Consider the following 12,284-nt stretch of genomic DNA (forward strand, 5'->3'; position numbering starts at 1 on the left):
TTATGTTCGGCCTATTTCAGACTTTTGTGTCTGACCATAGAGTAAGTGTGAAGTCTAGTTATCAGTAATGTAATTCTAAAGCTACAAGTGAAAACCTCCCTGACTTCTGTGTACACTCTCAGACACAGAGTATAACAACCCTGCCTACACTATCAGCGCCGCACTGGGCTACGCCACGCAGCTGGTCAACATTGTGTCTCACATACTTGACATCAATCTGCCCAAAAAGCTGTGCAACAGGTAAGTCACTACGGTGGCAATGCTGTCTGTCATTGTCATCCATCTCTGTCTTCCTGGTGTGCCCTTTCACTAGCTGAGCGAAAAGCCAGTGTAAGCCCGAGAAGGTTTGACTACAACATAATGTCGGTTCCAAGGATGATCCCATCTCATACAGTCACAAACAGGATCTGAATTGCCCACAGACGCTCTGTCTGATTCCTGGGGAATAACTGAAGGAGGGACCAGGCAATATGAGGAGGGTGCTTCAGTCTCCACACAAGGGAGCTGAGGAATTGTATCAGTGGGGTGTGGAGGGGTTGATCGCTCTTATGAAAACCTAGTGTCTAAATGTGTCTAAAAAGAAACAGTGTACTCAGTGCGCATTAAGAGCGGCCACCTCCAGTTACCCATGCATTTCTAGCACATGTGTAAACGTCACATCACTGGACTGTAGCAACCTATACTTCAATGTTTTGCTTTTTTTTTTTTTTTTGGTTTGTATTTAAGCAGGGACTCATTATATAGCCCAGCTGGTCTCAGGATCCTCTTGCCTCAGTATCTGGTTGCTGGGTGTTCAGGTGTATGCTCAAGTAAATAGCTGAATTTACAAATTTACTGTGAAAAGGACCTGTGGAAATCGTTGAAAGCAGGGTGTGCATGTGTTTTCCCTCTTCTTCTGTCTTTTATGTACTGGGGATGGAACCCAGATGGGCAGCTTGTCTTCCTCCCAGCCCAGGGCGGGAAGTGACAGGAGCAAACCTTGGACAGGGACAGTAAGGAAGAAAACCATAGGCGGGGAAGGCACAGAGTCCCGGGAGGCAGGAGAGCACCCATGTGCCCCCTTGGGGTTGACAGCTGTCACTCTTCAGAACGTGCACTCCCACAGGTATCTCCCCCATAGCATTTCCTGTGGGTGTGACAGGAGCTCCAGAGACAGAGTCGCTCAGTCACCCAGGTACATGCATTTGCAGTTTCTGAAGATTAGTGGAGCTGCTCCCCAGCAGAGTCTAGGAGGGGTCTGTTTAGGCAGTTTACTAAGGAGGAAGAATGCACTGTGTTGGTCTGAACTGTAGTTCAGATCCTCCAGAAAGAACATTCCAACAGACCTTCCTCAGATCTGGAGCAATCTCAGACACTATCTGCTTATCTTACAGTGAGTTCTGTGGAGAAAATCTCAGCAAACAGAAGCTGACGCGCGCCGTGAGGAAGCTGAACGCAGACGTCCTTTACCTCTGCGCATCTCAGGTACGAGCCTGTGCCTTGAACTCTGTGTTTATTTGCTGCATATTTGAAAGTGTTAATTGAGCCTTTGCTTTTTCTTTCTAGCATGTAAATTTAGATCAGTTGCAGCCACTGCACACACTCAGGAACCTGATGCACCTGGTCAGCCCGCACTCTGAGCACCTGGGCAGGTAAGTGGGCTCTGCGGCTCTTCTAACCATTGTTTCTCTGTGGCTGCTTGCTCTTCAGTCGTGCTCGCTGACACAGTCTCCAGTGTCCCCAAGTCCCCCATTCTGTGGGAAGGATAAACGTACAGTACTGTGTGCAAGGGACAGCTGATGTGGGGGCTTCTGTGAGCCCTTGGTAGTCATTTCTGACAGAGTTGCAGTGGAGTCCGTTTAGCATGTGATGGATGTGTTATAGCAGAGCCAGGACCCTTGGCTGCCACCGTGTGCTTCTCCTGAAGTGCGCTTGTTTCCTATCTAATAACCTGCCCTTGGAAGCTGGGCCACCTCATGGACAGTTCCTTTTGTGCTTGCATATACAGTGTCTGTGGGATTTCTTTTCCTCACCAGATCAGCTTGGTCACCATTTGTTAGAGTTCATACAGTGAGCTGGCCTGAAGTTTTAGCAGCTTAAAAACCAGAACTCAGTAACAATGAATGCCGCTCTGCTCCATGGTCTGCTCTAGGGGACTTCTTAGTTGCTAAGACCAAAAGAACACAAACTAGGAGATGCTCACCTTTGGCCGCCCACGCCAGGCTCTTAACCACTGTCTGAGCTCTCATCAGCATGGGCACATTTGTGTAGAGATGGCACACACCTGATGTGTATATTCTTTGGAAAATGGGCTGTTATTAGGTGGTTTTGCTCAAACTGAAGGCTAATGTAAGCACTTTTGTTGGTGTTATTACAATAGTACATTAAATGAGTTTTTGAGCTGGCTGAGGTGGCAAATGCCCATAATCTGGCCACTCAGGAAACTTAGGCAAGAGAACCACAAATTAAGGCTAGCCTGAGCAACTTAGTAGAATCCTGCCTTCAGAGGGGCAGGGGTGTGGCTGAGTGATAAGACACAGGCCTAGCATGTGCTGTGCTTAAATTTGTTTGTTTGTTTATTTGAATTTTTGGACTCATCATATTTCAACTCCCAAGTTGGGGAGCATCTGTAGAAAGAAACCAGTGAGGTGTTCCACAACATGTAGTTCTAGAATGGCCTCTTGGTCCTGGGTGAGGAGTAAACTGGACTAAGTAGCTCTGAGGCCTGAAACCTCATCATTCTTTCAGCTAAGACAAGACCAATGAGAACTGCAGCAGATGTGTCACCAATTCCAAGGACAGGGAGAATAAGAAGGGCTGGCCCCTTTCCAAACTATCTATATAAAGTTAATTAAAAGAATTTTTTTTGGGGGGGGGCTGGAGAAATGGTTCAGTGGCTAAGAGCACTGACTGCTCCTCCAGAGGTCCTGAGTTCAGTTCCCAGCAACCACATGGTGGCTCACAACCATCTGTAATGGGATCTGATGCCCTCTTCTGTTGTGTCTGAAGACAGCTACAGTGTGCTCATATACATAAAATAAATCTTTTTAAAAAAAAAGATTTTTGGGGGGTGGAGGGCAGGCGGGATCATCAAGATGGCTTAGTAGGTAAAGGGACTTGCCACCAAGCCTGATAACCTTAGTTCTCCCTGCCGCACATGGTGGGCAGAGAGAAATGACTCCCACCATTGTTGTAGGACTTCCACATGCTTGCTGCTGCGTTCCTACCCCAGTGACACAAGCACACCAGTGATGCTTGTTTAATCTTAGGATTTAAGAAACCCAGGCAAAAGGATTGTGACTTAAGGCCAGCCTGGGGCCACTTAGTAAGCTCTTGTCCCAAGTACTATACCCTATATTTCTTTATACTTATAGACCCTCCTATGTTAGCATATAAATAGTATGCAGAGAACTACATACTATAGAAGAGAGAACTGAGTCTTGAAGCAGATCATGTGCCCACAGGACTGTTTGAGCTGAATTTGATGGTCGTGGTCAACAGTGTTGGCTAGTTGTCATTCAAGGGAGGGACCAGTTGTCTTCATACTATATCCTATATATATATATAAACAAGTCCCACATATAAAAGATCCTATTTAAAATAATACATAAAAAAACTAATAGAAAAGACTTTTTATTACTCATAGGTTAGGGAAAGAATTTTTTTCTTTTGGTTTTTCAAGACAGGGTCTCTCTGTGTAGCCCTAGCTGTCCTGGAACTCACTCTGTAGACCAGGCTGGCCTCGAACTCAGAGATCCGCCTGCCTCTGCCTCCCAAGTGCTGGGATTACAGGTGTGCGCTGCCGCTGCCGCCACCACCACCCGACTGGGAAAGAAATTTTAACCAAGCCCTAACCTCAAAACTTTGTAAAACAGAGGAGCCACACATCACTGTGCAGGGACCCACTCTCTAGTAAGAAAGGCCTCACACTTTAAAGAGACAACAATAAACAGGGTTGCAATTTCTACAGTAGAGAAAATAAACATGTACAGTCGGTCAGTCTTTCAGTCAGTATTAAAAAAGAGACCGAGTAACAGATAGACAAGGGAGTGGGATTGCTCAGTTATGAGTAATGACCTGGACGAGGGGCCAAGGGTCTCTCTGTGCACACACGAGGCTCAAGTGCAGTTTCCGGAACCCATGTGAAAAGCCAGGTGAGCAAGATGAGCACATCTGTAGTGAAATGGGAAGTTCTATAAAAAAGTAGGTGAGAATCACATCACTCCTGAAAGCTGTCCTGCGGCCTTCATGTTCATGCCTGCCCTGCCACCCTCCTGCTCATTGGCTGCTCTCTCTCTCTCTCTCTCTCTCTCTCTCTCTCTCTCTCTCTCACACACACACACACACACACAAGAATGGAGGGAGAGAGGGAGAAGGAAGGAAGGAAGGAAGGAAAGAAATGCAGCAAGGTAAGCCTCCTTCCTCTTCCATATCCAATAATGTCAAACTCAAAGCACTGTGGGGCGGGGCGGGGCGGGGCAGGGCAGGAGAATGGTGGTGTCTTATGTGGCCCCTCTGCCTGCACACAGGTCAGGACCCTTTGAAGTGCGAGCAGACCTCGAGGAGTCCATGGAGTTTGTGGACCCTGGAGTTGCTGGAGAGTCAGATGCAAGTGGAGATGAGCCTGTAAGCGATGAGGAGACTGACCTGGGCACAGACTGGGAGAACCTGCCGAGCCCCCGATTCTGTGACATCCCTTCCCAGCCGGTGGAGGTGTCCCAGAGCCAGAGCACCCAGGTGTCCCCGCCCATCGCCAGCAGCAGCGCTGGTGGGATGATCTCCTCCGCTGCAGCCTCGGTGACATCTTGGTTCAAAGCTTACACTGGACACCGCTAACGAGTGGGGACCAAAAATGCTGATTTTGTGCGTCAGAATCTTTCCCACTGCACTCTTCATAACCTTGTCTGTGTAGTTGCGATAGTGCTTGCAGGCAGCTATCGTCGGGACAAGATTAGCAGTAGGGCCTGGGCTTGGGGCCTCCTGGGCACCAAGTGTTCCTGACACATCGTTCTAGGCTTTGGTCAGGTCACAGGAAGCGTTTCCTGGTGATGAGGAATGAAAGACAAAGGCTGAGTTTGTTTTTCTGTCATTCTCTTGAGAGACCGGCCAGCAGGCAGGCCAGCGGCAGTTTTGGCCTCATCAGGGAGAGGTGGTTGTCTGGGGAGGGAGGAGATGAAAGCTATTGCTGTCAGTCATAGTGTGTCACATTCCTGATTTCCTACTGCACACCAAAGATACCCAGGTCTTTATTTCTGCGGACCCATGTCTGCGCATGGGGACTCTGCTGGGAAGTTTAGATGTCTAAACAGTTGTCTTGTGTTGGGAAGGGGGATAAGTCATGGCATTCTCTGTTCTGCACTCACTTTAGCCCAGACGATGCCCTTCCTTTCTCCTTCCCTGGATGAGCGTGCACAATGCTGCCTGAGCATTGGCCGAACACTTGCCTAAGTGCTCACTCACTCGCTATCTGGTTTCTTCCTCGGCGGCAGTGGTGGGTTATCTAGCAGGTGTTTCCAGGGACCTCTCCCCGCTTGTCCCTGGGGGTCTTCTGTCCCTGGGGTCTCTAAGGCTCTAAAGACAGCACCTGGTGCAGAGTGTAGCACCGAGCAGCTGTCCCAGGAAGTGCTCAGCTATCAAGGGATTTCCCCAGGGGCCTTTCTAATGACAATCTTAAGATAGAAAGCTATAACATGAGGGGCATTATGTCCAAATCGTAAGTAGTTCTTTATTTTAGTAACTTCAAAAAGGAAGTTCTATGTAACAGATTCCTGCAATTCTGTGAGAACCTCCCCCTCCCGTCACCATATCTTCCCGGTGTGACTGGTGTGATGGTACCTCAGCCAGGACTTCAGCAGCCTGCCATGCCCTGGCTTCTGTTCACTCCCCTGGCTTCTGTTCACTCCCCTGGTTGGTACTCTGCCTGTAGCCTGAGGTGCCAGGGAGCTTTTGCTATTGGGAGAACTGTGGAAAGGACTCCGTCCTGCCCGGGACCCCACCTTCCCTAGAGAGTCCTACTGTGAGGAGACAGCTGGAGTCTGTTCCGTGCTCAGCTCTGTAACTGCTGGCCTCGTGTTTTGCCACCTGCTTCTAGAAACTTACAGACTGAGTGTGATTGAAGGAACAAACCCTCTGGAAAGGAAGCTGCGAGCCTGGGAGGAAGCTGCGGAAAGTGCAGAGGTCCCCAGCTCCCGCCTACTGCAGTTAACTACAGATCCAGGAAGTGCAGGGCTGCATGGGGGCTTTGTTTTATTTAGTATCAACTAGGGGCACTTTTGTCACTTTCTGTCATGGTAAGTGACCCAGCACGGACAGCCTGGGCTGCTTGAGTATTCTGCACTGGATCCACCTGTTGTAAATAGTGTTAAATACACACTTCAGCCACTGTCTCCGTACTCTTTGCTGCTCATAGAAACCTTTTGTGTGGTGCCAGCACCATACATACACAGACAGCTTTCTGAGGGAAAAAAATGAAGCTGGTATTTTTTTTTTAAAACAGAAGCCATAGAAGTTGATCATGTTTTCCATTTAAAAATGATTTATTGGGTCGAGTGGTGGTGGCGCACGTCTTTAATCCCAGCACTTGGAAGGCAGAGGCAGGCGGATTTCTGAGTTCGAGGCCAGCCTGGTCTACAGAGTGAGTTCCAGGACAGCCAGGGCTATACAGAGAAACCCTGTCGTGAAAAAAACCAAAAAAAAAAAAAAAGATTTCTTGGAAGAAGGTAATACTGATGGACACTCAGAGGCACCACGCAGGCCGCTTTACATGGTCTCACATAGAACCAAGACATGTAATTTACCGTGGTACGGGGTCAGCATTGGGCGGGTTCAGGTATGCATTGGGAAAGAACCGTAGTGTCAGAACCCCCGTGCTGGGACTGACACTTCCAAGTCAGGGTGACCGTACAGATGTTTTCTAAACGTTTGTTGTATTACTGCAATAAAGCCTTTACCAGCACCTTGCTCTGTGTGCCCTTTCCCTGTTCCTGTTTATTTCTGCTGCTGCATTGATGGCAGCAGCAGCAAGAGTACAAGCTAACCCTGGAATGCGTCATAGAAATTAAAGAATACATTTTAAAGAATTTTTTGCTAGGTAAGAAAATTGTTTATAAAATGACTGGTTATTGGCTTTAGTAATGATGGCTCATCTTTGGCAAACACAATAGTTGCTCATCACCTGTGGGTTTCATTCTCTAAGAGGCAGGCTGTTGTTGATCTGTAAAGGAACAGGCCTCTGCGATGCCTGCGTGCGCCTGCCCTCAGCGCAGGAGAGGTGCTAGCCGTACTTCAGGCCTCGGGTCCACAGCTTTCAGGAGTCCTTTCTGTAATTAATCTCAGACAGGCTGCAGTAGCTTCCAGGCCATGTGGAGGAGCTGGCTAGAGGGCGAGAGGGACCGGTGACTGGGGTGGAACCCTTGGGGCCTGTAGGAAGGATATCAAAGGTCACTCGTGCCCATCCATGCTTTTACCTGGGATGCAGAGCTCCTTGGAGAGTGTGGGCTTCAGAGTCCACACCTGTCTGTCTTCCTACATAGCAGCCAGAAGTAAGTTACCACATAGTGTACAAAGGAAGGAAGGGCAGACTTCTCATCCCGTTACATTTGTCTGGTGCAGGGAGTAAACAGTGGGGAGAAAAGACAACTTCCCAATGGGTGTGGGTGTGGGTGCTTCAGACAGGAAGTCTGACCTAGGCTCGAGATCTGAGCACTCAGCTGTGAGCCATCACCTCCACTCAATATCTGGTGAGAAAATAGCCTGGAAAAGATTAGGTGAACTTTTTGTAAACACAAAATCCATCTGGGTAACAGTTTTAAAGTTACTTTCTGTGCACGCATGTGTGTGACAGGCACACGAGTGCATGTGTGGGGGTCAAATGGCAACTCAGGTGAGACTTTGCTTCTGCTGTGCCCCAGGGACTGAACTCAGCCTCACAGACTTGCTGGCAAGTGCTTTCAGCCACTAAGTTACCTTGGCAACCTAGGATAAAGTTAAAGAATTACAATGGTGAATCAGCAAGAGTCGCATTGATTTGTTTGTTGTTGTCTAGTGTTTGTAGGAAGGAATACTTGGGTGCGAGAGACGGTCTGATAGAAACTTAAAATGAAAGGCTGAAGCCATGGCTTAGAGGTCAAGAGTGCTTGCTGCTCTTGTAGAAGGACCTTAATTCAGTTCCCAGCACCCACATGGTGGCTCGCCCAACATGTCCCAGAGGACACGACACTTTCTGGCTTCCATGGCAGCAAGGACGCATGTGCTGCAAATACACAAAGCACACACATACAACTGTGTCTTATAAAAAAACTGTATAGGCCAGGCTAACTTCAAAGTCAAGACACCCGCCTGCTCCTGCCTCCTGAGTACGGAGGGAGGGAGTGCCGGGAGTGAGGGTGTGCCACCACGCCCAAGCTGCCTGTTTTTCCAGAGTCCTGGGTTCAGGTGGGTGAAGAGAATGGGCGGAGCCAGTTGACTATTGATGCTCTCAGCACCCACATCACCTTCCATACCTCCCTCAACTTTGAGTGTGGTGTTCTAGCATTTACTGTGACTTACAGAGACACCCCCGTGCTGAGGAAAGTTCTACATGTATTTAGTAGCACTTTTTTTTCTAAATATAAAGAGACTCTGGGACATAAACAAGTACATAGTCTTGGGTTGGGTACTTGCTGATTGGTTTGGCAGCAGTGGCTGGAAGGCATCTCCGATGTATAGTCAATAATGCTGGGGGTGGGGATGGGACAGGACATCTGATCAACAGTTGAGTAAGGAGGCCTCGTGTTGACAGGGAAATAACCATGCTTTCTGGTGGGTGCTTCTAGTCATGGTTTCAGGGAATTTTGTCCTCTTGATGGCCTTAGAGAAAGACCCATCTGACTGTCCTGGAACTCACTCTGTAGACCAAGCTGGCCTCGAATTCAAAAATCTGCCTGCCTTTGCCTCCCAGAGTGCTGGGATTAAAGGCATGCGCCACCACCGCCCAGCCATTTTCCTTTTTTAAAAATTGTATCCGGCTGCTCTTTAAAAGAACATCAACTCCTCGTACTATATAATGGAGGCCAGTATCCTGAGATCCAGTGCTGTGGTTCAGTGTGGGTAGAAGAGAAGGGGGGGGGGAAGGTGATTAAAGAGCATAGATTAAACACTGCTGTTGGAGATGGGCGCTGCTCTTCCTGGGTGCTGCATACTGCTCCCCACCCTGCCTCAGCAGCGAGCCTTCCCTGGCCAGCACTCAGCACGCTGTGCATGGTAGCTGTCTTCTACCAAGTGGTAGGCACCACATTTTCAAGAGGAATTTTGGGCATATGCCATTTTCCCTCAGTGCACACTTGAGAACCTAGTTCCCACATGCTTATCATTTCAGAGAGAAAACATTCAGGGGCCTACTTGTTTTTATTTGCAAGCCCTAAAACCTAAAAAAATAATTTGAGCTGGGAGCGATGGCACATCCCTGTTAGAGTCTGCACTCAGAAGGAGACAGTATTCCAAGTTCCATCATGAGAACCTGTCTTTAAAAACTCAGGAAGAGCCAGGCACCCCTCTAATCCCAGCACTTGGGAGGCAGAGGCAGGTGGATTTCTGAGTTTAAGCCCAGCCTGGTCTACACAGTGAGTTCCAGGGCTGCCAGGGCTACACAGCACTGACAAGGCTAAGGTAGAATGACGTAAGGCCAACCTGAGCAAGTTAAGACCCGTCTCTAAATTAGAACCCAACAGCACAAGCTTTAAAAGGGCAGGGGAACAGCTCAGTGGTGCGCTGTCTGCCTAGCACGGCCCTGAGCTGGATTCCCACCAAATGAAGGAAGACCAAATCCTCTAGAACATGCCTTTGTAGAATCTCCTGTCTCTACTAAGAGACCTCAGGAGAGACTGCCTGGGGGGCAGCCGAATGACCCTTTCACAGGAGTTACATAAGACACAGATTTATAGTTCATAACAGTAGCAAAGTACAAAGTCGCAACAAAAAACATCGCTGGGCTCACCACAACGCAAGAAGGTGTAATAAAGCATCGCAGCCTTAGGAAGGCTGAGAAGCACTGGCTTAAGAGAAGAGGAAGAGAAAAGGTCTTGTGGCTTTTTGGTTTTTGTTAATTACAGAAATTGTACTTATTAGAGGGAACATGTACACTATAACCAACATGTAGAGATCAGAAGACAGCTTTGTGGATTTTATTCTCTATTGGACTTTCTGAGGATTCCAGGGGTCAAACTTTGGTTGGTAGATTTGCAAGGCAAGCACTTCTACCAGATAGCAGGTTGCCGGCCTCGCCTGCTTTTAGTGGGTTTCCTCCCCTATTATTCCATAAGGGATGCTGGCTCAGCCCCATTCCACGTCTCTTCCCAACTGGTAACTAGTGACTCTTCTACCCACATGTAACAAACAAGGCCAGCCACTCAGAGTGGGAGACCACACCTTTAAGGTTTTGCTTCAACAGCTAGGCACAGATAAACTCAGAGGCACCCAAAAGTCCCTAACCACAGTGTTTGTTCTTCCCATAAGGCTTTGCAAATCAGCTATGACCATGAACTTCCATAGTTAGTGATGTGCATGTCAGAAGGCATGGTGCACTTCCCACACAGGCACTTCATTAGTTCCAAGATTCTAAAACTAGCCTTTGTGAACCCAAAGGAAAACAGACTTGAAGGATAGAATCCCACTGTGTGCCCAACATGCGATTACAGGACTTCTACCGGGTGAGTTGATAATATTGATTCATTATTGGCACTGTTCAGTGTGAAGAAGGGTTTAGTGTCAGAATGACATGGCATGTATGAAGCAGTCTGTGAATGAAGACAGTCTGTCAAAGAAATGGCAGCAGTTGAAGGTATGGCAAAGAACTGGGAGTACTTAGTTATAAACTGTCCAGATGTTCTCAAAAGGCTAGCAGGCACTCAAAGTCCACATTGCAGAGTTGACTAGACAAAGCCTAAGGGAAGCCCACGGTCAGGCCATAAGCCTGTGGGCTGCTGGGAGCCACTGGCAGAGTAGTCTACAACAAGCTGTACAGCCATAGCTCCTGTAAGGACTTCTCTAGACAAGCCTGATCTCCTGGGATCAGCTGTGTCCAGAGGCAAAGGTCTTTTAAAGTTCTCTTCAGGTTTCTCATCCTTCATAGACAATTAAGGGAATGAGCCAGAGCCCTCCAAACCTGTCAACAGTCATCAATGAATTGGTACTAGCAAGCCAGGCCTGGTGGTACATGCTTGTAACTCAAGCTACTCAGAAGGCTGAGGCAGGAGGATCATAAATGTAAGGGTGACCTTAGGCTACTTGAGACCATCTCTTTAAAAAAAAATGTGAAAAAGGTTGGGGATTTGCTGATCAAACATGGGATATAATCATGTTATGGAATGTGTACTGAGACACTGACACGGTAGGTGCCCAAACTAGTGACCCTGTGAGTAGGGGAACCCCACACAGATACAGAGGGACATGTGGGGGCGCCTGGCCAACACAGCAGAGGGGTGGGGCCATCAGTGCATAGGATGAACAGATACACAGGCAAGCACATTATGTTTAGGGGTTTTGTTAAGAGGGTCTCACTATGTAGCCCAGGATGGTCTCAAAGAGGTAATCCTACTGAGTGTTGGGATTACAAGTTATGTACAATGCACATGCCCTTGGTTCCTTCCCCTGGTAGCAAAACTCCAGCCATCTCAGGAATGGATGGGGACCTGGTTCCCAGTATCTATGAAGGACAGAGTTGAAATGAGAGCTGGGGTAAACACTAAGGTGTAGCAATGCCTCCTGAAGACCTGAGGGTGGATGTTTTCTTTGACTGGGGTGGGACCCTTTGGCAGCGCAGGATGGGACCACCATGGCATGCCGTGAGAGTGGGCCATTTTCCTGGGGGCTTCTGATAGGGTTAGTGGTTAACCCTGGCCGCATCTATAGGACTGGGGTTCAGTTTCCAGCACCTACAGGACAGCTAATAGCTGTCCGTAACTCTGAACTTAGAGAACATAATGCCTTTTTGGTCTCCACAGAACTGCATGCATGTAGCATACAGACATTACACAAACTCTTTAAACCAAAAAAAAAAAAAAAAAAAAAAAAAAAAAAAAAAAAAAAATTCAGAGTGGATTATTTTTACATTCAACACTAGGGGGCCACAGAGTCTCAAAAACCAGCATTACATTCTGGCAGCCTGAGTTTGGCATGGGGGTCAGGGGGGCTGGCTCATGCCACCAGTGAGCATTGGGAAGCCTGCCCTGCCACAGTTTGAAGCAGGCCATCTATTTCTGAGGTAAGGCCAAGTGCACTGGGGGCATCCTGTGCCCTGCTCTCAGCCCAGCCTCTCACAGCTGCATAGC

At 48.2% G+C, this 12,284-nt stretch overlaps 1 protein-coding gene across 1 annotated transcript in view; it reads left to right on the top strand.

Annotated features, from left to right (window-relative positions):
• Positions 1-6,939, top strand: part of Atg14 (autophagy related 14) — a 34,420-nt gene extending 27,481 nt beyond the window's left edge. Inside the window, exons 7-10 of the mRNA XM_052191682.1 lie at positions 123-240; positions 1,374-1,464; positions 1,546-1,631; positions 4,509-6,939. Coding sequence (XP_052047642.1) covers positions 123-240; positions 1,374-1,464; positions 1,546-1,631; positions 4,509-4,815 — 602 coding nt within the window. The 3' untranslated portion in view covers positions 4,816-6,939. The remainder of the gene's footprint in view (positions 1-122; positions 241-1,373; positions 1,465-1,545; positions 1,632-4,508) is intronic.
• Positions 6,940-12,284: the final 5,345 nt, after the last annotated feature.

The sequence above is a fragment of the Apodemus sylvaticus genome, chromosome 8 (assembly GCF_947179515.1).
Source record: "Apodemus sylvaticus chromosome 8, mApoSyl1.1, whole genome shotgun sequence".
Lineage (NCBI taxonomy): Eukaryota > Metazoa > Chordata > Mammalia > Rodentia > Muridae > Apodemus > Apodemus sylvaticus.